General features: G+C 42.6%; 1 protein-coding gene across 2 annotated transcripts in view; it reads left to right on the top strand.

The window, feature by feature from the left end:
- Positions 1 to 27,949, top strand: part of VIPR1 (vasoactive intestinal peptide receptor 1) — a 58,562-nt gene that overhangs the window by 12,710 nt on the left and 17,903 nt on the right. The window contains exons 2-5 of one of the 2 annotated variants that reach the window (XM_062493380.1): positions 1,882 to 1,989; positions 10,133 to 10,236; positions 14,997 to 15,097; positions 17,437 to 17,569. In XM_062493380.1, coding sequence (XP_062349364.1) covers positions 1,882 to 1,989; positions 10,133 to 10,236; positions 14,997 to 15,097; positions 17,437 to 17,569 — 446 coding nt within the window. The remainder of the gene's footprint in view (positions 1 to 1,881; positions 1,990 to 10,132; positions 10,237 to 14,996; positions 15,098 to 17,436; positions 17,570 to 27,949) is intronic. The other variant, XM_062493389.1, reaches the window with a different exon arrangement.

Genomic DNA, 27,949 nt, shown 5'->3' with positions numbered 1-27,949 from the left:
AAAAAAAGATACAGATCACCTAAACTCTCAGAGTGCATAATTCAGGGCATTTAAAAAGCCATCTGATGCTATCAGATAGCTTTTATTTTGTATTATAACCTATCATGAGGTAATGGTTGCACTCTAATTTATTGCAGCTGGTGGAGGAAAAGACTGTAGAACGTGAAATATATATATAGAATCATTTTCCTTGGAATCTTTAATATCCTGGCACTTTTGGAGCTGCTGGCTGTTTGGGGGGAGATAAGTGTGAGGCTGTGAGAATTGAGCTGGGCACCTGAAACCTGACTTCTAATGAACTCTGCAGGAGAGCTGAGTGAAGGAGATTCCATCAGTTATTCCATTTTTCAGACTCTGATAAACTCAGCTCAGGACTTCGTTTGAAAAGTTCAGTTTGTTCATGAAACAAGAGGGGGGGGGGAAATCTGTGAAATCACTTTGAAAGTGAGCTAAGGGCTCTTTTTCAGCTTCAAAGCACTTCTGTGTGCTCTCTACTGATCTGAGACAGATCTGCCTTGCTCTGCACAGGCTGGGGATGAGACCAGCCCTTCCTTCAGCTCAAGGAGTAAAAGATGATTTAAAGGAGGAATTTCAGAGCAGGGTGTAATTACCAACAAGTGCAGCCTCACAGGGGTTTTCCTTTGCTGGCATGTGAGAAGTATTTCCTCAACATTTTCTCACCACTTTGTTCTTCACAGCCCAGTCTCTCTTGTGTGGGGCTGTTGACCTCAGCAGTGTGTGAGTCACATTTGGGGGAGCGTTTCCATTTAATGGGGTGTGGCAAATAGCTGAGAGCAGAGGTGCTGGAAAAAGGGAGCTCTGCTGACAACCCATCCGTCTCATCCAGACAGCAACTGAAGTTCCTGGCTCTTGGAAATATAAAGCAGGGAAGAAAATGTCAAAATTCTTCAAAGAACTCTTAAATGGAAACGTGTCGATGTAAAAATGTGTTTGATTCTTATTTTTTTTTAATTGTTATTATTTTTAATTCAGATCTGCCAACTCCTTTTGGCTTCAGCGTTAATGTTACATGATCCAACAATGCAGCATGAACGGGGTATTATTAATGCCTTTTGAGAAATAAAAGGGCAAAATCAGAGCATTATAAATTTGTGGAAAGGACATGGCATTTTTATTTCTTTTTTTTTTTTCTTTCCACGAAAGCTTTTATTCTACCCAGAAAATCTTCAGCAATGCCTCATTTTGACAAAACCTTGTGTTTTCTCCCTTGTTGGTTATTCCTTCATTCCTAGCTTGGATAGCTCAGGATGTGCCACCTTCCCTCGCTCTTCCATAGGGATCATCTCCTGGCCCCAGCACTGGCCCTGCTCAGCCTCCAGCAGTGTTTTGTGCCTTTTCCCTTTTTAAGAAGAAAACTGCTTGTGGTGAAGGGATTTGGGTCCTTAATCCCTTGTTTGTCATCTGTGTCCCCTCCCTGCTGTGAGAGCTGCACAGTCATTGCAATGGGAAGAAAAAGATGATGGCATTTGGAGGAAGCAGAGGAGGAATGTCTCACAGGTCCACATGAGGTGTTTCAATGCAACAAGTGCAAGGAAGAGAGATATTTAATTAGGAATTTCTGCCTTTTTAATCTAGGAGAAGACACTGTTCTTGTATCCAGACTCATTTGCCTCTTTTTTTTTTTTTTTTTTTTTTTGCCCATATCTGCTGTTTTTTCTATACTGACTTCTGGAAAATTACAGCGCTGACTTTTAGGGACCGAGGGAGCTAAAGCTGCAGGTTTAAAGGAAATATTTCTGCAGGGTTTCATTGCAAAAGGTGCCTGTTCTGGGATGAGGGGCTCTACGCAGCTTTGCAGAGCTGCTCTGCTGCATCCAGCACCGCTGAGCTCTCCACCATCTGCTTTTCTCTCTCTCCCAGGCTGCAGGAGACAGTGGGACAACATCACATGCTGGCCCGAAGCAGAGGTGGGAGAAGTCGTGGTACGGCCATGCCCCAAGTACTTCAGGTTCCTGACCTCCTTCCTGGGTAAGCAAATCCCAAAACAGCTCCACAGCTTCACTCCCAGTGGGATTTCTCATCGTTCCACGGGGGGAACGTCTCAGTGAGGAGGGAGAAACCAGCTCTTAGCCCGAGGTAAAGGAGGTTTCCAAGACATACACGAATTCCCAAACATCAACACATCCTCCCTGCACTTGCAGCACCACTACTGTGGATGCAGAAATGGCTCCTGGTGAAATCCAATAATATGGATGTTGTGCAGTGAAAATTGAATCACCTCATGGAACTGTTGTGTTTGTTGTGCAAAATGAGCAGTTTAGCACAATCATTAATTAAGTTTCTGACAGAAAATAAACAAGCTGGAACTGTAAGTAATAAAGGGGTTTTTTTTTGTTGTTGTTTTTTTTTTTTCTTCTGGAATGACAAATGTGGCCACAGGCCAAGGAATTAACCTGCCAAATAATGGGTAGGGGAGATTAATGGAGGAGGTAGCTTAACTCACTGTTCAGGGTGTTCTGAGAAGCTTTAGTTTAAAACTCAGGTCTCAAGGGGCCACGCAGCAACAGGGCTGATTGTGTCTCCTGGTAGTTTATTGTTATTTTTCACTATTTTTATTATAGAAGCCCTGCAGGCCTGAACAGAGAATTGAGTTCTTTTGCATTGGAGCTTCTGCGTTGAGCTCCATTTTTCAAGCCTGGTAGTGCAAACACACAGGATGAGTTAGGGATGGGGGTAGGGACACAATATCATCCCTGTTCAACAGGCCTGGGCACTGCACTCATTAACCAGCACATGACTTGCCCAAGGCCACACCAAAATTCTTTGCAGGCACAGAAGGGAAATTCAGAATCCCTGATCCTAGCACTGACTTCCTCATTTCCAAAATTCCCTGGTAGCTCATCACTCCTGTGCCAACAGCCAGGGAGAGGAGGCAGATGCTGCTGTGCTATCACATCTTGCAGGACAAGACCCCTGTGCATTTGGAATAATTTCCTGCTGTTCCTGCTCTGCGCCCTCCCCCGAGCTCAGCATTCACTCACTGGGTTTTATAAACCGGCAGAGTTAGTTAAACACAAAGAAAAAACTCTTGAAAATGCTTTCTAATACATCGTCCCACCAGAGCAACAAGGAAAATATTGTGTATATTTGGTTATATATGGAGGTCAAGCACTGGAACAGGCTGCCCAGGGAAGTGGTGGAGTCATTGTCCAGGGAAGTGTTCAAAAATAGGAACATGGTTTAGTGTGGACCTGGCAGTGTTGGACTTGATGTTCTTAGAGGTCTTTTTAAACCTCAGTGACTCTAAGATTTCATTTTATATATTTTTCCCCTTCTGAATCATTGAGACTATGTTGGACTTAAACTAAGGAAAGTGGGATATCTTTAATTTTGTGCCAGGATGGGCTTATGAGACTCAATAAATTTGCCTGTTCAGGGGCAGCTGCTGTTCTCTGAGATGTCCCAGGACATCCTGATCTCCAAGTTCCCTTGCAGAAAGGTGCAGATCCCCCAGAGTTTCTGTGTCATTGGACCTGTCAGGTACTTCAGAGTATCTCAAAAAACCTTGGTGTGGGTGAGGGCTGGGCTCTGCTCCCAGGGAACAAGGGACAGGACAAGAGGAAATGGCCTCAAGCTGTGCCAGGGGAGGTTCAGGCTGGACATCAGGATATTTTATTTTTTTTTCATGGAAAGAGTGGTCAGGTGTTAGAAGGGGCTGTCCAGAGAGGTTTGGAGTGCCCATCCCTGGAGGTGTCCAAGGAAGGGCTGGAGGTGGCACTCAGTGCTCTGGGCTGGGGACAGGGTGGGGATCAGTCACAGCTTGGAATTGGTGACCTTGGAGGTCCTTTCCAACCTGAGTGACTTTGTGATTCTGTGTAGTGAATGATTTCTACTTTGGGAGAAGCCCAGACCTCCCTCAGAGCACTCAGAGCATCACCTGGGCTCTCTGTGCCCTCATCTCAGTGTGACCAGCCAAGAAAGAGCCTCAGACATGACCCTTCCCTGCACACCCCTGTGGCCAGGTGTGCTCTTCTGGGAGCCATGACCTCACCAAATGTCACCCAACCTTGCAGCTGGCAAGGTCAGCAGCCTTCTGGGCCAATTCCTCATTGCTTTGGAGGAACTTCCTCTGGTTTAGTGTGGTTCTTTGCAGCTGTCATCCAGGGATTCCAGTCACTGGAAAGCTGCCTGGTTTGTACAAGGGTTAATGGAGTGGTGGAACAAGAGGGGATGGCTTTAAACTGACAGAGGGCTGGATTAGACTAGATTTTAGGAAGAAATTCTTCCCTCTGAGGGTGGGAAGACCCTGGCACAGGGCTGTGGCTGCCCTTGGATCCCTGGAAGTGTCCAAGGTCAGGTTGGAGAGGGCTTGGAGCAACTTGGGACGGTGGAAGGCATCCCTGCCCAGGACAGGGGGTGGAATGGGATGAGCTTTGACTTCCTTTCTAACCAATCCATTCTATGATGTTATGATTGTATGGTTTGGCCAGAGATTCATCTGAACTTGAAATGGCCATTTACAGTGATCAAATGAACAACAGCATTTTTGTTTGGTAAAGCACAGGGTGAGTTTCTTTGGAGAAAGCAGAGTCAGGACTCTTAATCTCTGCTGTTTGTAAAGCAGAGGTGTCTGTACAAGACTGGTCCAGGACCTCGTTAATGTCCACAGATATCTGGTCAGCACTGGCTAAAGACACTGGGGAAGTACCTGAACAGCTCTGGAGATGCCATGGGCTCTGCTGATGAATTTTCTGTTGGCTGGACTAGGAATGCAGGTACTGAACTCACAGAGGCACCCACAGCACAGGCACTGAGGGCTCCGTTCAGGACTTTAACCATAAACATCTGGTACCATTTGATCTAAAATCCACAAGGATTTAAGATTCCTGTATTCAGGAAGCCAAATTTCCAGCCTGTACTGGCAATTGTATCAACTGATTTTAGAGTTTTCCACAAGTCAACTGAGCTGGTTTTACAGTCAGAGGTAAGGAACAGGTTCCTCAGAGGTACAGATTGGCTGGTTTTTAGATTCCCACCCCAGGATGAGTTTAATCCCATCCATAAACCACCTATTTCTCTCCATTTGCAATCAAAAGATTGTGGAGTGGCTGTGGCAGATGGGAATGTCTTCCAACAGGATTTAATTTCTCTTCAGCAGAGCACCAACAGAGCAACCGATGCCATTCCCAAAGCAGAAGCAGCAGCTTTGATTCTCTCTGAGTCAGACACTTTGTACAACAATTAATGAACAGGGAAAGTAGTGATGGTCTTAAATAAAGGGAGGGGAAGATTGCTTCCTGTTTTATAGGATTTGTTGTAAAATTAATGCCATTAAAGGTTGCAAAGCCACTCTTCCTTTGTAGCACTGAGTGACATTGAGCAGCTTTCAAGGAACTCAGTCATCTGGGTAATGTTTGTGTTGTACTCTTTGATCCCTTTGCAGGAACATGAAAGCTTTTATCAAGTTGTGAGCCAGAGAAAATCTTTTTAATGTATTTTTAGCAGGAAAAGAGTGATATACCAGGAAACAATGAGTTAATGTGATTTTCCTGCTCATGGAAAATAAGCTCTTCAAATGACTAATATCCCATCTCATGGTCAATAAAGGATAAAATATCTCATGGTGTTTAAAAACCTTAAACTGTCCTGATGTCATTTGACATTAATTTTTTATGGCATTCAGAGATCCAGAAAATTTTCATTATTTCATGACGTTCATCAGTGCCGTGAGAGGGAGATGGATGAAAATATTTTTGGCACTTTTCATTATTAAAGTTCATTGCTTTCCCCCCCTTGACCAGAGCATTCCAGCTCTCTTTGGATATGTGGAACATGACATTTGTAATAGGGATTTATGTCTCACAGTTTCTCCAAAAGCAAATTGTCCACCATGCACAAGTTAAATTAGCAGTGACAGTTTTTAAGCTTCAGCTCTGAGATTAATTGACCTAAGGAGGTGGGGATGGGCACAACCAAGCTCTGGAATCCCACTCAGCGAGGTGAGATCCATCTGAGATTTGGGCTTGCCAAACTCCTTTTTTCCTCAAGTGCTCTAAATTTATTTCCCCTCTCCTTTCCCCTCCTTTGTGAACACTTTCTATTCTGCACTGCTTCTGAAACTGGGACAAAAATTGAATAAAATGAGGATAGGGATGAGCAGAGAGCAGCAGATAAGAAGAAGACATCACCACTACTCTAAAGAACCCCAAAATGATCCATACCCATTATTTATTTGCTACAATGGTCATTAAAATACCCAAGAAGTTGAGTGTGGTTTTTGTGGAGTTCACTGAGAGCCCTCAAACTGCTCCAGTGCTCTGCTGTCCACATGTGCCTTCATATTAAAAATTCAAATGTACCTGGAGGAAAGGAGTCTCAGAAAGGGCATCACCAACCCTGGAAATGTTAAAAAATGTGTGGATGTGGCCCTTGGGGACATGTTTTAATGGTGGCCTTGGCAGTGTGAGGTTAATGGTTGGACCTGGTCTTAGAGGGCTTTTCCAACCTAAACCATTCCGTGATTCCATGATTTATTTGCACCTGAGGTGTCACAAGACTTGTGCCCCACTCTTCTGAAGGATTGGTGCTACACCTCCACCTCTACCCAAAAATGTGCATCTTTTTCTCATAAATGTTCCCTGGAATCCTATAATCACAATAACAAAAGATCTAATGAGAATTTTGTCCTAAAATTTGACAGCTCTATTTTTAGGATGAGGAAACGAATAGTTTACAAAAGGTGCCTAATCTAGGGGAACATAGTTATTGTTAAGAAAGGGGTAATTATCTGTATTTATTAAGGACCAGGACCTTCATTCTTAGAAGTGAAATGTGCAGGAATGGGAAAGGAAAATAAAGGAAAATTGAGTTTTGCCATAAAAAGGGGGTGCAGGAAGTTCCAGGGCACTGGACATGTGGCAGTAATATCTGCATGCCGTTCTGGGATGCTGTGAAAGCAGGACACTCATGAGCTCTTGCAAGGCATTATGAAGTTCTTATTAAAATAAATGAGAGTTAATCGTGGCTTTTTCAATTATTTTTTTTAATTGAAAACCTCATCTCATTGCTTTTAGGAACAGACGCAGCTTGACAGAGGTAACATTGATCAAATTAAATACAAACCCCACAAAAAACCCAGATTAATTCATGGTTCTAACTAATACCATGAGAATGAGGGGTCTGTTCTCATCAGAGACTTGCCTCTTCTTTTTCCACAACCCAGAGGAGAGCCTGGAGCACAAACCTACTGGCACTGGGATGCTTCCCATCTCTCAGTGAATCTCTTCCCCTCTGCATTGCTAATTACATGTACTTATAAACCCCTGGCCTCCTTTCTCACTAAATCTCCAGGAGTACAGTTTGAAAATTTTACCTCCAGTCTGATAGGAAATGGGAAAATTTGGCAAATCTAGTGGACTTTGAGAGGCTGGAGATAAATTCCAAGTGCAGAAACTTTGTGTTTCCTGATATTGTCATTTTCAATGTGCTCAGATTTCAATGTACTGCAGGTTTTCAATGTACTCCATTGGTGCTCATTTTAGGGAGAATTTGTGTTACACAAATTAGTGAGAAAGAGCTCTGGAAAATGGCAAATATAATTTCTGGTGCTTTGAAAAATTTGCCTTTCCATTGACAAATAATTAAACTTTATTACCAAAGTCTGGGAAAACCAAGAGACCACAAGGACTGGCTCATTTTCCTCAGGGATCTGTGGCAGAGCTGGGATTTGACTTTGGAACATAAAAATCTGTGTAATACTTCAGTCTAACCTAAAGATTTAGGTTTGAGCCTGTAAACCTCAGAGGAAAGCTGAGCCTGTGGGGCACTTTCCCAAATTTTACACCCATTTTCAGTATAGAAAGTGATATTTTAAATAGTAGTAATTAGAGATGTTATTTGTTCTGAAGCGTAACATCATCCATTACTTGAGTCAAACTGTGGTATGATAAAATCTTTGTTTTCTAACCTTGTACTTTTTGTACCTCTCAGATGTCAGATGAACATGAGAGGTTTTTGGAAAGTATCTTGTATCATACTGTGTGTGTGAATTTCCACACCTAAAAGTGGCATGAGCAGCAAAGGGTGGTAGAAAAACTTCTCTGGGAAGTGAGTTTCCCTAAAATCAGAGTAATTTTTATTATAATTTTTGTTTTAATCCCACTGATGCTTTGTCATTGTTCTTCCCTCTACCTTGGTTTCCACATCTGCCAAAGCATTTGGATAAGTTTTGAAAGTATTGAGAGAGGTGAGGATTCTAAAATAACCATTAAATTGTGAGGAAGTGCAATTGAAAAGAAGAAATAGGAGAAAATTAAGCTGATAGAAACACACCTTAGCTCACTGAGAATAAGAAACAAAGATTTTGAAACCACCGTGAAATCTCAAGCCATCCCCAAACAGAGAGGAGGAGTTTTGAGCAGGAAATGGGAAGCAGTGAAGTTCAGATAATGGGATCCATTGTCATGAAGAAGAAATAACAGAAATTGCATAACACCTCAAAAAAACCTGAAAGCCCTGAACACATCCTTGATTTGTTTGCACAAGATCCTTTATGATCCCAAGATGAAGCCTGGTGAAAAGAGCTGCAAAGCAGTGGCCGCGCAGGGAAAGCCTGGGAACAGCAGCCCATGGGGCTGAGCTGCCCTTGCTCCTCCTGGAGCAGCTGTGAAAATGAACAAAGGCACCTTCGAGAGCCCTCCCATATCCAGATCTGTTGTAAAAACAGATTAAAGGGGCAAGTCTTAGTGTCAAAATCCACCTGTCACGGGGGATTTGAAAAGTGTCTTTGGGCTGGGGATTGTCTGCTCCTGATTTCAGTGCACAACAGGCTCGTGGCTGGGAAGGTGTTCTGACTCAAGTGTCAGAAATTGCTGGAGGTGATACTCAAATATTTTTGTGACTCACAGCTGCATATCTGATTTTCTCCCATTTACAGGAGTTTTCTTACTCTTATGTGTAAAGAACTCTATTATTGAAAATGTTTGCAAGGCTCTTTGAGCTTCACTGGTGCCATTTTTCACCATTAAGAAGCAAAGTTTGACTTCTGTTTGTTCATTCTGGTGTATTGACCAGTTTTCCAGTTTTGTGTGGTGAATGTCACCAGTGGAATGCCCCAAAAATGGGATCTGTGTGAGGTGGGCAGGGTGGGGAATTTACAATGTGCTGTTGGGTGTATTTCTGCTTTGTTATTGTTTGACCAACACGTGTCTTGGCCTTTTAGACTACAAACCTCTTGGGCTAAGGCTTATCCTGAGTGCTGCTCTCTCCTCCTTTTGCTGGATTAAGCTGATGTGGGTTTGAGGTCCAGCTGGGACAGGAAGCAGAGATGTTTTACAACGTGAGGAGTGCTTTGCACTTACAATCCTGGATGGATCAGGCAGCTCTGACTGCCAAAGAGCCACATGAACTTCAGTTTTGACAGCTTGGCTGAAGGAGTGAGATGTTCTTGTGTTAATTAATGCTCTTTTTAGCTGGTCAGATGCTCCAGGCACTCAACGAGTTTGACAGTCCAGGAAATCTTCCTGCCCTGTAGTATACAAGTTAAAACAGGCAATACAGGTTGTCAGTGTGTGGATTTTCTCCCTTCACAGGCAAATTTTTGAAGTGTTTTGTTCACAAATAAGAGTGCAGTACACTTCCCAAGAATCGCATTTGATCAGGGCTCAGTTGTAGGTCTGGGCGTGGAGGGCTGGATTTAGTTCCCAGACCCCCAGCCTTATCTGCATCGTGTGAAAAGAGCCCTTTATCTATCCCTGTCCTGGCTTCTCACAGGCAGAGTGAAAGGCATAAATACTTCATTGCTCTGTTTAGATAAAAATTTTCCAGGAACAAAGTCAATGTGACAATAAAACATTCAAACAATACTGGTGCAGTGCCAGCAACCGAAGGTCTGGGTACAACTGGCAGTACCATTAGAAGAGATGTTTTCTTGTGCACCTCTGTATCAAAACGTACTTTTTTTACTGATGCCCGGACTTTAAAACAAAATGGATGCCTCCCATTTATGATTTCTATGTAATATGAAAAATTGGCAACAGGGAAAAAGTGCGAGAGTTTTACTCTAAGTGTTACAAGAATTGTGCTTTGGTGTTTATACCACAAAAGGCAGAAGTTGTTTCAACAGTGAGCTGAAGGTTTCTTTTTAAATTAGGGTTTTTTCTCTTTCTTCCAGGGAATGTGACCAGGAATTGTACAAGCCAGGGCTGGTCAGATGTGTACCCTGCACCCTACACTGTGGCTTGTGGATATGATTCCAACAGCACTCCGGGGGAAGAGGTTTGTAAGCCTGCATGGGTGGACATCAAGATTTAACAGGGATCAATATCACAATTGTATGATCCTCCCATGCCTAATTTTTCCCATTCTGATTCCTCAAGAGGGAAGGATCCTCTGGAAGATCCTCAGAAGCAGAGTTCAAAGGTTTGGTCAAGGAAATGATCTTCCCTTTGATGTCATAGATCCATAGAATTAGGGAATGGCTTGGGGTGGAGGGGAACTTCAGGATCATCTTATTCCAGTCCCTGCCATGGCCAGGGACACCTTCCACTAGACCAGGTTGTTCTACACCTCCCCTTGAACTCTTCCAGGGGTGGGACATCCAAAATTTCCAGGATGTCAGATGGGACATCCAAAAATTTCCAGGACCTGAGAAGATCAGACCATTGTCTATGTGATGCCCACACATAACTTCAGGTGTTTTATTTTCCACAGTACACTTTGAAAAAAGCCCTCCACGTTTATATTTATGCTTAGGTAGATATTGTGAATCCAGTCTTTCTATGGCAACATAAGCATCAAAAGCACTTAAGGGGTAAAAATTATGTTTTGCTGCTTTGCAGATCTCGAGCAGCTAAATATCTAGATCACTGTGGGGAACACATATTTTCATGGAAATTACTAAATTTTGATAGAAAATCCAGAAGTTCTCTGGGATTTGTTCGTGTATAAATTGTGTTAGCAATAGCTGACCTAGGTATAATTAGTGTAGACAGTTCTGTCATTCCACAGGAAGGAGTTTGTTATTGGTTTGCTGAGTGCTGCGACATGGAGAGTAAAGTCTAAAGAGGATGACAAATGTTAAGAACAAGATTCACCTCACCTAACTCAAAGTTCAGCATTTAATCTAAACTAATCACCTGTACCAGTCCCACAGTCAACAAGAAAAAGCTTATGCAGGAAAAGTTATATTTTACTGCAATCATATGTTGCAGTATTTATATTTGTATATAATATGTTAATGTGTTTATATTAAACCTCTGCCCATGCTTTTTTTGTTGTTGTTTAAGACATACCTCAGTTTTAGTGAATGTTGGACATATGGCTCTCAATAATTAATTAACACATATTTCCAGTACTGAAAGGAGGCTTACAAAAGGCTGGAGAGGGGTTTGTCACAAGAGAATGGAGTGATGGGACAAGGGGGAATGGTGCTAAGCTGAAGGAGGGCAGGTTTAGATGAGATATTGGGAGGAAATGCCTCACTCTGAGGATGCTGAGGCCCTGGCACAGGTTGACCAGAGAAGCTGTGGCTGTCTCATCCTGGGAGGTGTCCAAGGCCAGGTTGGACAGGCCTTGGAGCACCCTGGGAATAGTGGAAGGTGTTCCTGCCCAGGACAGGGGGTGGAATGAGATGATTTTTAAGGTCCCTTCTGACCCAAAGCATTCTGGGGTTCTGTGACATGATATGGTGAGAGGTCTCTGTGCACAGTCACACGCTGCCAAGGCACTCAAAGAGTTAAGGGGGATCTGAGCAGAACTGAGCCAGCTCTGAGTGTGAAAGGAAACAGAAAACAGTAAAGGGAGAGGTGCACAAACAACTTCAGGGCTGTGCTGAAGAGAGCCTTAGCCTGCCTTCAGGGTCAGCCAGCACTTCACATCTCAGTGTCCATCCCTCAGACTGAGCTGTGTGCCTGCAAAAACCATTGTCCCAGCTCTGCTGTGGACCCCCATCCAGAGCTCTGCTTTGTGTTCCTGCTGCACAGGGGGTTTGGGAATTCCTGGGACATGCTCTGGCCACCCAATGGATTGCAGTGTTGCCAAAGTGCAGCGTTGCCAGAGTGCCGTGCTACCAGGAGAACCTCTATTGTGTTCTTTTAATTCTTTCTTAATTATTTTCCTTTGATTTCCACAGGTTTTTTTTCCTGTTGTTAAAGTCCAGTTTGTGTGAAAATTGGCTGAGGGGGGTGAACATGCAGTAGCAGCCTGTGAAGAAGAATAGATTTTTGTTTTGTTGTTGTTAAATTGGCAGTGAGTTTGGGGAGCAAGAAGTAAAGGGAGTAGAAAAAAAACCAGCAGGCTGTACAGGACATGAGGTCCAGGAAAGACTGATAAGCTTCCAGGAGTAAAACACTTCATGAACTTTTGGTCTGAGGTCAGAAACAACCAGGAAAAAAACAATAAAAAATAAATAAGGGCAGTGTATAAGGGTTTAGCTGTGAATTCTGGCAGTCCCTAAAGTAGCAGATGATGTAGGCACCAAAGTGCTGTTCTTGGGGTTCATACAGTGGTGATGAGCCCTTCTCCAAGCTCACCTTTGAAAGTGGTGCACTAGCAAATGGGGAGTGGGGTTGTTATCCTGCTCCTCTCCCAGATGGGATGCTCTTCTCCCTGGTGTGCTTCCATCTGCTCAGAGAGGCCACCCCAGGGTCTCTGTAGGTTCTGCCTGAAGATGGTGAAATAAAGTGACACCTCCAGAGGTCAGTTCAGCCCACATTTCTCTCCAAAAAATTTCTTCTCATTTACTCTCGAGGGAACCCCGATGGCTTTGGGCTGGATGACATGAACCCCAGAACACTTGGCCCCTGAAAGACTTTATATCAGTTTTTCTCTTCCATTTCTCTCAAAATTGTAAATGCTTCCCATTGCCAACCAAGGGACAAATGTTGAGGTTACTGAATAGAAACCAAGGAAAATAAATCTCAGTTAATCTCAATTTAGCACCTACCTCAAATAATTGTTATTATCACACTCCTGTGAAATTAAGCAGAAGCTTTTAGAAGTCAAAGGGAAAATGATGAAGTTGCCTGATTTCATTCTGTAAATCAGTCAGCCATCCTGGCTTCACTTATCTGCATCCCTTCCTTTTATAATAAGAATATTTTATAGTCTGGACCCTGAGTGAAATTTCAATTCCATTTATGATCCTGGGTCAAATTCTCTGCTTTGAGATCTCTAAAACAGGAACCAATTGTCATTAGCAAGTGCAGTGAAGAGTGAGAAGTCATTATGTGCTGTTTCCAGAGCAGAGATGACCCCACAACCTGCATTAAAGCTGAGTGCAGAACCATCCCTCCCTGCACAGGAAGGATTAGTCACCATAAAATATGATGGGGGAAAGCAGGGAATTGCTTGTTGAATATAACCAGGAATTTTCTGTTCATAACTTGCTCCTGGGAATAACTCTAAGAAGCAGAGGTCCTACTTTTCTCTGCTCTCCTAAATGAAGTGTGGGACAACCTCTTCCTCCTACAGTCCCCTACCATGAGCTCCTTCCTTCCGCTGGCCAAGTCTTTCCTGGAACAGTTCTGCTCTGGTGCCATCAAAAATAGAGATAATAGAGAAAGACAAAATCAACATGAGGGAGGTTGACTGCTTTAATTAGAAAAGTCAGAGCTGCCTTTGGGATCCCAAACTCCAGGAAGGCTGGAAAGAAGACTTTATCTTGGGGGTCTTGGTGGATGAGAGGCTGGACATGTGCTGACCAGAAATACAATTGTATCCTGGGCTGATCCCACAGCCAGGGCATCAGGGAAAGGGGGAATTCTGCCCCTCTGCCCCAATCAGGTGAGGCCCCACCTGCAGAGATTTATCTAGGCAAGACCAGGCAGATAAAGTGTCCTGAAACCCTTGAATTATCTATTCAGAGTGACCCAAAGCTCTCAGTGATGTGGCTGTGAGGACACGGTGCTTTAGCCGCCTCTGAGATCTGTGGTTGAAGATACAACCAGTTTTATCTCTGAAAACTCTCTTGTTTTAACACCCCTCCAAGCTGGCCTGTGCAAATGCTAAAGGATTGCAACTCATCCCAGCCTCACTGGTTCTGTCAAGTACCAAATACTTGTCAAAGCCTGTGAAAATAGCACCTCAAAATGCCAGCTCTCAATGTTATGGAAGAGCATTTCTCCAAACAAAGTTGAGGCTTAGATTTTCTGTCTAACCTGCTCTTTGTGGTTTTGGTTGTTTAGGTTGTTTTTAGAAGATGGTGACAAGGAGGGCAGAGGAGGGTCAACCAAGACCTGGAAAAAAATAAAATTTTCTGTAAACTGAGTTAGATTCTCATAAAAACAGCATATTTTCTTTATCGCTAAACGTCTAAATAATTTTACCTCTTGATTCTTTCTTCCTTCTTTTTTTTTTAAAGCTTAAAATCAAAACCTATTGATTTAGAGTGTTGCTAGACAGCTTTGGAGAGCTTATTTGCCCATTTTATTTAGACTGGGACCCCCTGTTGTATCTAAGCCCTGCGGTGCTCCGTGCTCAGAGATTCCCCCTCTGCTGTCAAAGAGAAAAACCGTGAACAAATTTCAACTTAACATGTATTTCTGAGTTTACAGTGAGAACATTTTACATTTTTACTTGCCTAAACACAGTGTAAATTCCACAGAAGCAACCCAATTTCCCAGTTCTGCCCTCAGACCTCCTTAATTAAATCCATCTCACCGCACTCACCACGTCAGACCCAGTGCCGCGCGCTCTTTAGCTGACATCGGTCACTCTTGTTCCACGAGGTTTTAGGCTGTCGCTGTCTCTGCAGGTGTCAGATCAGTCTCCTTCCAGCAGGAACCTTTCCCTTGTGTGACTTTACCCTGGGTTTGGAGCGTTCCAAGCCCTGCTGCAGCCAGAGGTGTTCTCCGCGCTGACAGCCGCGGTGATTGAGTCGCTCGCGTTACGGGGTGGGATTTTGAAGCGGGAAGGAGTCAGAGGTGTTTCAAGAGAATGGAGAAGGATGATTTCCTTGTCCCAGCAGTCAGTGATGCTGTGTTTAGGAGTGTGTTTTGGAGCTCTTTGAAAGCCCTGTTTTCTTTCTTTCACACCAGCAAACGGCATTTTATGGAACGGTGAAGACCGGCTACACCATCGGCCACACCCTATCCCTCATTGCCCTCACGGCTGCCATGATCATTCTGTGTCTCTTCAGGTAAGACCACGAGCAGAAAAAGGCACGGGGTCAAAGGCTGGTCATTTATATAGCTGTACAGGCTATGAGTGTTACAGGAAGATGCCCAAGATTTCTGTCAATCTGAAATAGGGTGTCGGGTTTTGCCCTTTTCTGACCCAGAGATGGGGCAAATGGGAGGCATTTTAAAAAACTTTTATTCCCTTTTCAGTCTCGTATGAAGGGTGAGACAATACAGATGTTATAAATCACGCCATCACAATCAGAAGCCAACTATTTCCTAATTACAATACAAGTGTTTCTTAGATCAACTTTTATCATGTAATGCTGTGAAATGCCTTAAAGCAATTAATCTCAAATCACCTCTCGTGGGTTCTACTACAATGCATCTTTCATAGTTCTATTTCTCCAAAGTACCTAGTCTTATTTGCAAAGCCATCCTTTGAAACTCTTTTCTAGCTCCATTTCTCTCTCAACAATATCTGTCCTATTCCATGGCATTTCTAAGCCAGCATTTCTTATCTCCAAGTCTGCGTACAGATGCACACTGTGTGAGCCTTCTGTCAGGCTCTAAGAACTCTCCACAAATCCCTTTCCCACACTGGGAAGGAAGGTTCCTCCACCTTTCAGTGTCACTGTGTTCTGGTGTGTGATTTGTGAACTTTGTGTGAGAGTTGTAACCCAAATCCAATTATTTAGGTGGATTCATCTCACCAAAGGCAGATTGTTCTGTGATGGATCTCTGTTAGGGAGCTCCTGTCCATAGAGTCCTAGGCAGAATGCTCTATATGGATACTATGGAATTTCTACCTAAAGTAGGTATTCAAAATGGTACCCAAAAATATCCAGGATCACAAAATCCCAAAATGGTTTGTGTTGGAAAGGATTTTAATGATGATCCCCTGCCATGGGCAGAGACCTTCCACTATCCCAGATTGCTCCAAGTTCCATCCAACCTGGCCTTGGACACTACCAGGCATGGAACATCCACAATTTCTCTGGGCACCATGTTTCCTCACAAAGTCTTTTCCAAAAACACTTCCTGCTGTCAGTCTATGGCAAGGGCTGTTTAAAATTGCTGGTGTCCCTGAGATATGCACAAGTGTGGCATTCAGGAGACCCAGGGCCTCATGGGTGGATGGGCAAACAGTCTGCAGCTCATCAAGTGGCATTAGCATCCCAGATTGCAGAAAATTGATTTATTCTTGCTCTCTGTTGTTTGCAATAGATTCAGGCATCTAAATTTGGGCGCCTCCAATGAAGAAGTCTGCATATATGTAATATGTATTACAAATTTACTTATGAAAAGGGAGGTCAGCAAAAAGCAGACCTGTGTGAAGTGGAAGAGCCCTTTGGATGAGGTTCCATCTCCTCATGTAAAGCACAGCATGTTTTCTAGGGCAACTCTCACACCCTTCAGGAACTTTGCACTTCTCTCCACTCCTCTTACAATAGAGGAGTCAATCAGGCACATCCAAATCACCTCCACCAGGTACAAGGTGCCAGCCAGGCTGCTGAAACCCTTGAGGTTCCAGTTTTTCCTCCCTGGGAAACAGCTTAACTTGACTTGCCTTTGCCTGCAGGCACAGAGGACTCAGCTCAGCCCCATTATTTTGCCAGCATCGGAGATTAGGAGCACAACCTCTGCCAGTGCACAGTGGCTGGTTAAGAGGTGGTAATTTGATTGTGCTGCTGAGTGAGGTCTGGTGTGGTTCTGGTGTCTGCACAAAGTACCCATTTCCAGACTATTAGGGCTTTCACTTTAGCTGATGTAAAGTCTCTCTTGAAAAAAAGCTCCTACTTGATATCAAAATTTGTCTTCAAAATATTGGCAGGCAAGGGATAGAAAAACTCTGATGTAGTTCTCAGTATCACTAACAACCGGTAATTTTAAAGTGAAAATGTAGTTCATATTGCTCCAGAAACCCTGTAATATGTGTTAATTCTGGCAACAGATGCTAAGAATTTATTTGCCTGCTCGAAGAGACATTTCACTTTGAAAAGAATTATTGCAGCAGAAACATTCTGTAGAAAACAGAATGTTTATCATGAGCACAGTCTGCTCAGTCAAAAACATTTATTTTCCAGTGGAGAGCAGTGGGATGGACCTGTTTTCTGTCATCCTGCATTTTTTCCTGATTTCTGAGGATTGAAAAAGCAGGAGTACTGCTGCAGGTTGCCACGTTCTGTGGAATTAGAGAGGCTTAAATGGATTTGTGGTGATGTTCATCAGACCAGAGCCTATCTCAGGGCTTCTAATGCTCAGTTGGGACTCTATGTCATGGTAGAAGAAACATGTAAATACAAAAATAGTGGTTTTGAGATTTGTTATTCAGAAATGTTTCATTTCTTCCCAACAGAAAACTACACTGTACTCGAAATTACATTCACATGCACCTCTTCATGTCCTTCATCATGAGAGCCATTGCAGTCTTCATAAAGGATGTCATCCTGTTTGAAAGTGGGGAGTCTGAGCACTGCTTCGTGAGTACAGTAAGTAACTTTGAAATTTCCACCTCATTTTGTTGCCCCTCTTAAACAATGCACCAAAAATTACCTCGCAAATGCACGTGAGGCATTACTTCAGGAAGATTTCAAATCATTTCCTCATTTGAAAAGGAAAAAATAATCCATGATTGTTGCCATTTGCTTATATGGAGAAGGAATAAATTGATTATCAGAGTCCAGCATGTATATATTTGTGTTTTATATCTGGTCCTTTCTGAAGCTGTACTTGACGGTTTTAGAGGTCTTTTTGAACCGTAAGTATTTTATCAGGTCAAACCCACGAGTGAGGCTGTACAGGATTTTGGGGCTCCTGTCAGTCCTGTGTCCATGTCCCAGCCACATGCTAATTTCTTGGATATCCTGGTCAAAGGAGATTTGTGCTTAGGGATTCAATATAACGTTTTCCTTCAGTGAGGATGGGAGTCAGATCCAAATTCACATAACTAATTTGAGTTATCTGTGACGTAACTACTACAGCTGAGCTGTGTGTGTGAAGCGCATCCATAGATAGTGGGCTCTAATTAATCTGTTCCTTGAAGTCTGGAATTCTGTTCAATCCTTTGGGAGGGGGCACCTGCATGTGGGTGATTCTCTGGACTCCAGTGACCAGATGCCTGCAGGACTTTAGGCAGGAAATCTATGTGCAGACATCATCATCCATTTTTCATCTGAATCAGTATCCCACACTCGCTGTCTGCAACTGTGAGATTTCCCTACTGGGATGATAAATAAGGGGAATAAAGGAGCTGGGTTATTTTTTTTTTTTTTTGCCTTTCAAACTCAGTGTTATCAGCTGGAGCAAACATTAAGGAGGGAGAAGGGCTGTTTATCTGAAGGCCACGCTGACGTAAGAGGACACCAGTCATGAATAAATTTAAGCAGGAAATTGAAATCACCAATATGAAGAGATGTGATCAGAAGTTATCCAGGGGAAAAAAAGAAAAGGAAAAACAGGAACCCTCCATAGTAAATTCAGAGCACTAGATGAGCTGCTTGCTGATAATAGCAGGGGATTAGGGACAGCACTCCAGCAGATCACTCTGGACCTGTTTTTTTATGTCATACAGCACCAGAAAAACATATTCTCTTTTCTTTTTCATCCACCCAGTTTCTTCCTTGCTTGTTAGCTTTCCTGTATCCTTACCTTGAGTCCTGTCCCTGGTGTTCCAAAGACCTTTCTGCTTGAGCATCCTTCAGCTGAAACCCAGAACAGCCTCCTCTCAGCTTTTCCCAAGAACTCTGTGAAGCATGATTCGTTCCCTTTGGAATGTCCCTGTGTGATTCTACCTCCCTGTGATTCACCAGGATCTGTATTCTTGGAATGGGATTTTCTTGTGAAGGTCCATGAATGGGTAGAAAGCCATGGAAACTGGAATAAATTGCCACAGATTAATTGTCAGTGCCAATTGGCAGAGGAGCCAAGACAGGACAGGTCATGGAGTGTGAACCAAGCTCTCATCCCTGTGGGAGCTAGCACTGGATTTTGCTGGGTCAGGAACTGAGGCACAGTTGCAGAGAGCAGAGTGAGAAGCGTTTGCTTCTCATCCATCCAGAAACATTTCTGTGTGTAAATACAGATTTTTCCTGCAGAATCCAGAATGCCTGCGCTTTCAGGTAGCCCCACGGCTACAGCATTTTTGTGTTTCTCCCCATCAGAAGATTTTTGAGTTAATTGCCAGCTCAGGGTGAATGGCTGGATGATACATTACAGTTATAAAATTATGTGGGACAAATCTGTCTCCACCACATTAGGCTGAGCATACCCCTTGCAAAGTCTGCACCAGTCTTGAACCAGCATCTCAGACAACTTTTTAGGTCACAGTCTAAAAACACTGACACAAAATGCCTCTCCTAGCATTCATTTGTTAGGAAAGAATGTTATAAAATCCACTGTGTTCCTGTAGGGTTGGTTGGGTTAGGTTAGGCTGGCTTGAGTTAAATTTGTGCTTTGAACTTGCAGGATAAAGCTCGGCTTGGGAGACCCGGTGTTAATTCACTTACTCAGGAATTTATACAAAATTCACTGAAGGTTGTGTGTGTAATGGCTGGATGTGGCCTTGAGCTCATTCAGTCTGGGGAGAGATTTGAACAAACAATTTGCTGAATGCTCTCACTGCTACTCTGGTTTAGAACAGGGCAAACTCAAAGCAATAAAAGTGTTGCGTTAGAAGAGAAAGTACCACACTCGATTCCTTCAGGGAATGAGAGGGTAAAGACACCCCCCTTCCAGAACAGATTTAGGGCTATAAAATCCAAATAAATAGAAACCTCTCCCAGCATTTCTGATGAAGGCACCAAAGTCCTCAATTTGAGATAACCTGCTGCAGTAAGAAGACTTTAAATGATGTTTTGTGCTCCAGTCACACAAAAAAACATTAAGCTCTCCACCAACAAATGTGTCAATGCTTAAATCAAGTAGGAACTCCAACACAGGAAAAGGTATATGTAATAAAAAAATAATTTTTGATAGGCTTTACTGCATTTTCACTTCATTTTACCTAGTTTGGGACGTTTCAGGTGTGGTGTTAACTCTCCACCATTTTAAACTCAAAGAGATTCGGATTGCCATTGAGTTCAACATGAACAAACACCTCAAAAAGTTAATTTATTGAGCACTTCTATGGGCCACAGTGCCTGAGAATGTGGCTATAAGCATTTCAGGACCTGTGCAGGCAAAATAGATGTGATGAGCATCACTGAATCATGGTGTGAGGCAGCGCTGGGTGATGATTGCAGAGTGATGAGTGGCATCCTTGAGTTCCTTGGTCCTGCTTTATGGAGAAACTCACTCCTAGGGGAAAGAAAAGTCTTGCTGCTTGGGTGAAAAAAATCAACCTGCTTTCATTGGGCAGAAACCCTAAGTTGACAAGCAAGGCTTGTTTCTATGACTAAATGGGACAGGTTTAAATCACCTTTAAACCCAGAACCTGAACAAGGTCCCACACCAAGGAAACTCAGCACTGGTGGCTTTGTAAACGTCCCTCACTCCTTCTCCTCTTCCCAGGTGTCCCGTTCTGTTAGATTTGTTTCTAGGCACAATGCGAGTGACTTGGCTCATGGAGAATCCTTAGACAAACTTCTTCAAAAAGGGGATTTTTATGGGACTTTCCAGTAAGAAAAAAAAAAGACAAAACAAAACAACAACAACAACAACAAAAAAGAAACAAAAAAACCCCAAAAAACACTGCAAGGACCTTGAATTTTCTAGAGGGGTGTGATTGCCACTCACAGACACAATATACTTTTTTTTTTTTTGCTCAAGATACTATGAGAAGACCAAACCCACTTCCTCCCTCTGCCTCATAAAGTATTTCTGTAGCTTTTTAATTGTAATTATACGTAACTGAATCATCCTATTGGCTTAAATGGATTAAAACGAGGCAGCTGCTCGGGTGTTTGTCATCTGGGGCTTTGAGCACTTGGATGTGGAGATGGTCAGGCTCAAAGGGCTCTGTGGAACCACCCACTCAGATTTCTTCAGTAACTATTGGTTTGACTCATTCAGGCTGTGTTCTGTCCCACTAATTGGTCATTTCTGATGGAAAACTCACCACACGTGGCTTTGTTACATCTACAAATTGTTCACAGTGTGGGAAAAATTGCACCATTTTGCAGACTGGATTTGACTTCATTATTTCTGGTTTGTTTGTTTTTTTTTTTCCCCACCAGACTCAAGAGGCCTCCTTAGTAGTTTTAGTTTTTCACACTGATTTCTTTAGGTTAATGCCCTTCCCTCTTGGCATTCCCATAATTTATCTTTCCCTTTCCTTCTCTCCCTGGAGAACACCCTGCAAAAAACAACAGTCAAAACAACAAATGTGGTAGAAGGATTGAACTGAACACTTCAGTTATTGTTTTATTTATTTTTTTGTGGGTTTAGGGATAGGTTTTGATATAGTTTCATTGCTGTCTTATCTGGATGGCATAATAATGATGAACCACTTACATTTCCAGCCTTGCTGAAGACAAAGCCAACAGTTTGCTGTAAACAAAGATCAGGTTCCTCAGATTAAATTCAGACTGACTTTTTTTCTGAGCTCTGCAAATTTGCCCTTGCTGGAGATTCAGCCAAGGGAGATCACATCATTTGTCTTTTCCCTTTTGTATTATTCCAGTAAAATAAAAAAAAAAATCCAACACAAAACTTATTCTTTGCAAAGGAGAGTGGGAGTTCAGCAGTTGAGAATTTACATGCATATCTCATATTTTCAGAGTGGAAAATTGGTGGGGTTTCTTACATTAATTCCCTCAGGACAAACTGATAACGGCCACAGGCCCCTAAATGCACTTTATTTATGGAATTTGAAGACAGATACATTTTCATTTCCAGCAGTGAGGCTACTCAGATCCATGAGGGAGCATCACGATATGCAGGCTGATGGAGAAATGGACCAGTGGAAGGTTTTTTATGCACTTGTATTAAAGCAGAGCAAATATTAGAGAGCCACTTGTTTCCTTGGGTGATATCTATTGACCACTGCAGAAAAAAATAATAAAACAAAACAAAAAACTCCAAACAAGCCCTAGAGAAAGATCCTGTAAATCACATAAAACAGCAGAAAGAAAGGGAAGGGAAGGGAAGGGAAGGGAAGGGAAGGGAAGGGAAGGGAAGGGAAGGGAAGGGAAGGGAAGGGAAGGGAAGGGAAGGGAAGGGAAGGGAAGGGAAGGGAAGGGAAGGGAAGGGAAGGGAAGGGAAGGGAAGGGAAGGGAAGGGAAGGGAAGGGAAGGGAAGGGAAGGGAAGGGAAGGGAAGGGAAGGGAAGGGAAGGGAAGGGAAGGGAAGGGAAGGGAAGGGAAGGGAAGGGAAGGGAAGGGAAGGGAAGGGAAGGGAAGGGAAGGGAAGGGAAGGGAAGGAGGCATCCTGGAAATAACCCAGGAAAAGATCACACTCTGGCAGAGCTCTGCAGAAGAATTATTTTCTTTGCTTAAGTGCATCTATAATCCTGGACAAAGCAGTGCCACCACCATGGGCTGACACCTAAACACACCACAGTCACCAAAAGAGAGGGAAAATGGGAAAAGGGTGAGGAAGGGCTTTATTAAAACTCCCATCACCTTCTCTTTTTAGTTGCTGCCTTGTGGTTGACTTGACTTATCACTGAAGATGTGCTCAGGAGTGCCATTATCCTGTCATTGATGAGCACAGAGCAGGCACAGTTAACCCATTTACCAGGATAATTCAATTTTTACATCTGAACTCAACTGACACCCAGGTTAGAGCAGCCAGAGCTAATCAGCATCTCAGAAATACTCATAAAACAGCTCCCAAAAATCAAACAAGAGTTCCTAAGAGACAAGATAGAAAGGATGAGTCCTTCAAGACTGACAGTTACATAACCCCTGCTAAAACCAGCAAAGAGAAATTCTTAAATAGCCTTGAGGATCACAGTCATGGGGCTTAAAGTTATTTCTCATGTGAGGAAAAGCTGACATAAGAGTTTCTTCCTGAATCCAACAGGACAGTGTTGGATTTGAGGAAGCCTGCATGGGAAGTGGGCAAGGCATGAAGTGCAGCCATGTGCACCACATTTTTCTTCTGTGTAAACTGGTGCAATTCCATTTCTTCAAATACAAAATTTACTGGTTCAACTCCATTTGTCTTAATGCAAAATTTACTGGTGCAACTCCATTTTTTTTAACCAGTACAGGGTCTTCCCCTGCCATGCTTTGCACATGAAATAGAGGCTGTCTCATGTAACTTCCTTATAAATCCTCACCTCATCCCTGGAAGTGTCCAAAGCCAGGTTGGAGGGGGCTTGGAACACCCTGGGACAGTGGAAGGTGTCCCTGCCCATGGCAGGGGTGGCACTGGTTGATCTTTAAGGTCCTTTCCAACCCAAACCATTCAGGGATTCTGTTTCTATAAATGCCTTGCCATTTCCAGCTGGCTTTCAGTTGGCACTGGGGAGGTGAAAGCACAGAGAGAATTCGAGTTTATCTCTTGGGACTTTGGATTTCATATGACTTTGGACTGAGCTCTTTCTGCAGAGATAATTCTCTAATAAGGGATACAGTGCTCCATCCAGGTTCATTAGTGGTCCAACCTTGTTGTGGGTGTAAGAGGCACAGGAAAGAAAAAGAAATTGATCCAAAAGCTTCTTCCTGATCTCTCCACTGCTCCACAGTTTTGAAAGGAGCAGGAAAGCCTCACCTGGTTTAAGCAGGGGGGTGTGCCTGGGTCAGGCTATGCAGCCCAGCTCATTCATCTGGGAATGGCATTTCTGCTTTATGAAGTGGCAACAAATCCATGAGCCCAGACACAAATCCAGGTTTTAATGGCTTCATAAATTGTCCAATGACAGCTGACATGAGGCAAGTATTCCGGGGCATGCACTTGGGCCAATAATGGGTGCATGAAAGTGTAATGGATTGTGACCTCAAGGAAAGCACATTCAGATAAATTGAATTAGTTAGCCACTACCAAAGGCTTTTGAGTGCACTTGCATAATGTTTCTGGGGCACCATGGGTGCAGAGCAGGAAGTTAACAGAGAAAATGTGGGTTTGGGAACTCTTCTCCCTGTGCCTGAGACAGACAGCAACCATGAATCCAGTTAAATCGATCTGTCTGTACTCTTAATAATAGATTTTTATAGAGTTGAAGCCTCTGAAAGGCTCATCATCAAGACATAAGATTACCACGAAGGTCTTTTATTTTTCATAAGTCCTGATAGATCAAAAATTGCTTCAGCACAGACTTTCAAACTGTAGTCCATGTGCTTCCATCGAGAGCCACTTTGCTTCTGTCAAGATGGCCTTTTAAAAATTCCTTGAATCACATCATTCATAGATATTGTTCTGGACATCCTAAGTTTCTGTGCATCTTCCAGGAAAATCTGCAGAGCCACCCACTAGTGCAGCAATTTATTGTTTGAAATTCCCTGCTTGTGACAGCCCGTGATAGGGAGGCAGGGAAGGAAAGAGTCAAAGGCACTCAACTGATTTAGGAGTTGTCTTGTTTGAGTATTTGAAGACAATTCATGTCCATTATCAAACATAAACTTTGTGGGGCTTTTTTATCACCCACCTGTTTGAATCTGGTCTACAACTGCAATTAAACTGAGGGAAGAAATGAAAGCGATGGTTTTTTGCCAGACAGTCTGGCTTTTGTTTATAATTTGCTTTTTTTGCTGTTGCTACACAAAAGGTTGGGTGTGCTAAGCCTAAGTTAACATAAATTAGTTTCTTTTTTTTTTTTCTTTTTTTCTTTTTCTTTTTTTCTTTTTTCTTTTTTTCTTTTTCTTTTTCTTTTTCTTTTTCTTTTTCTTTTTCTTTTTCTTTTTCTTTTTCTTTTTCTTTTTTCTTTTTCTTTTTCTTCATTTTCTTTTTCTTTTTCTTTTTCTTTCTTTTTCTTTTTCTTTTTCTTTTTCTTTTTCTTTTTCTTTTTCTTTTTTCTTTTTCTTCATTTTCTTTTTCTTTTTCTTTTTCTTTTTCTTTTTCTTTTTCTTTTTCTTTTTCTTTTTCTTTTTTCTTTTTCCTTTCCTTTTTCTTTTTCTTTTTCTTTTTCTTTTTCTTTTTCTTTTTCTTTTTCTTTTTCTTTTTCTTTTTCTTTTTCTTTTTCTTTTTCTTTTTCTTTTTCTTTTTCTTTTTCTTTCTCTTTCTCTTTCTCTTTTTCTTTTTCTTTTTCTTTTTCTTTTTCTTCATTTTCTTTTTCTTTCTCTTTTTCCTTTTTCTTTTTCTTTTTCTTTTCCTTTTTCTTTTTTCTCTCTTAGGTACACAATTTAGTGGTGGCCTTGACAGTGCTGGATTTACAGTCGGACTCAATTATAATAAAAGTATTTTCCAAACCAATTTATTCTTTGATTCTGTGAACTAAAAATTTAAAAGCAGAGCAAAATTTCCCATGAAAATTGAAAACACATGTTTGGAAAACAAGTCCATCCTGACATCTTCATGCCAGAGGCACAGAAATTAATGGGCCATGTTTAGCCATGGACAGAGAAGTTAAATTATAAAACTATTGGGAATTTGACACTTACATGAATTCCAGTGCCATGATAGTGAGATGGGGAATTAATCACATTGTGTAACCTTACAAGCAGAGCAATTATTTGGTTATTGGATCATTATAACAGATTTCATTATGCTTTGGTCAAAGTGGATGTCTCAATAGAAGGGATGGGAACAGCTCAAAAGTGATGTATTCCTGAATTTAATTATGGTTATGAGTGTCTAAAGTGAAACTTTATGGAGATGTAGGACTGGGTCAGTCCCTGTGCTTAAAATTCTTAATTTCAGCATCTCCAAATCAGGCAATACCTGCCCAGTGCTATCTCATCTTCCAGGTGATGAGTGGGATCTATGAAAAGCTTCTAAATAAGGTCAAGGAAGCCTCCCTGACCAGGCTGGGGAGGAGATCAACTCTTGCTGAGTGAAAATGCAGCACGAGTCAGTCAGCAGCTCTTCCCACAGGTCGTGTCTTCTGGGCAACATAAAGCAAAAGTGCTGGATAAATCTGTCACTGGGAAAATGAGTTTTTATCAGTCCTTTATGGAAGAGACCTGCAGGAATCTCAGTGTAAATCTCTCCCTGCTGCAGTGCTGGTCGTAGCCCAGGTAACAGCACCAAAGCACCTTCAAGGAGGATTTTGAGGTCTCAAGGTTTCATGATTGATGGATTGAGGCAAATCTGAGCCCACATTTTGTTCCAACTCCATAAATAATTGCAGGAGCTGCATCAATGACCAGGATTGCATGGGTTACCTTCAATATCTTCAATCTTTAAGCTGATTTAAATATGTCTTGGTGCCCTGCCTCAAACCTCCCACACCATGGAAAGCTGCAGAGTTGATGGGTACAAGGGAGGAATGTGGGGTCTGCACAGGGGTTGTGTCCATACACAGGACAGGCCATACAGGGGTAGGACCCCAAAAAGGTCCCCGAATTTCCAGTCCAGCTGTGGCAGGTGGGATATCAATCACTCGAGTGCTCCTTTGTGCTGCTTTGATCTAAATCCTTCCTGAACCCAAATCCTAAACCTGTAACAAACTATGCCCCTACTAAAAGAAGGCAAGGAAATGCTTGTCTTGTCATTTCTGTGGAGTTGATTGTCTTTTTTTATAGAGTTTTATTGCATTCACGGTAGGCCGATCATGGATGTGTGTGTAGCTCAAGAATTCAGATCAATTCCTGTCCAACTAAGCTGCTCATATTGAGCTTGAGAAATTCATCAGCTGGTCCAGACTGACAACCTTCAGGAGTTATGAATGAGCAGGAGGAGAATGGTATATGTGAGGAGAATGATACATGTATGTTTAGTGCACATTCAGCTCTGAGCTGATTACTGCCTCCAGCATCTGACCTGTGTTTTTATAGGTGGGTCATAAAGCTGATGTAGTGACCAGTCGACCCACCCAAACAATGAAGAGAAAGATGTTTTTCTCAGGGCCAACATTACTCAAAAGGCAAATGTGCTGCTGGGCACAAGGTAAAAGCCTGGCAGGGTTGTTTCTCAGTCTTCTTGTTCCCAGCCTTGTGTCCCTTCTCTTTACCTCTTCCTCTTGAAAGCTCTCAAGCAGGTCTAGGACAGGCTCCATCCTCAAAAGCAGACTTCTACAATAATCAAGATTAAATTTTCTTGTAGACTACCAGGAATTTGCCGAGAAGAACAATTGTGTTGGGTTCCAAGAGTTTGGAACCCAAGGAGGGGTCAAGAGCCCAGTGCCTCTAGCTGGATGCAGAGTCCTTCCCAGTGTTCAGCCACTGGAAGCACATGTGGAAAGAGAGGGATTTTCATGGGAAAGGCAAATGCCACATGCCTGATGCAGCTCTGAAGAGAGGAACAGGAGAGGAGCCACCTGAGCAGATGTGCCATCCACAAAATCAGGGGGAAAACCACCTCACTGCCACATCTCTGTGGACATGAGCAGAGCAAGATCCCTGAGGAAAGACAAGGAAATAATCTGTAAATGAGCCTGTGGAAGACGAGAGAGTAGAAAAAGCAGTGATATAATTCAGCTTTTCCTCTTGAAAATGTCTGTTCTAAAAATAGCCCATGTTGGTCTTTCAACAGTGACACATCATGAGGTCTGTTCTTTATGAAAAAATATAAATTCTAGAGATGTAATGGCTCATCTCTGCCCTGTGTCTGTCATCTAAAGGGTAAGATATCTTAAACAAAAGAGGATTTTATTCCCCAGCACTAAACCAGCTCTGAGGCTGAATTTAATCAATCAGGAAGGTGGAGACCATTAGCAGGTGCTGCATGGAATAAGGTCTCCCAAAAGCCAGGAAGGGCTGTTTTCCAAATGTGCCACTGTCAAAGAGGATCAATGGAAAGATCAACGATCAAACTGCCCCTCTCATAGAAATATCTGTTTAAAAAATGCCCACTTTAGGCAATAGTAGCAAACCCAGGCAGTGGAAAAAT

The sequence above is a fragment of the Cinclus cinclus genome, chromosome 1, assembly GCF_963662255.1.
Source record: "Cinclus cinclus chromosome 1, bCinCin1.1, whole genome shotgun sequence".
NCBI lineage: Eukaryota > Metazoa > Chordata > Aves > Passeriformes > Cinclidae > Cinclus > Cinclus cinclus.
The sequence above is the reverse complement of the archived record's forward strand: the minus strand, read 5'-3'. Positions and strand labels throughout refer to the sequence as shown.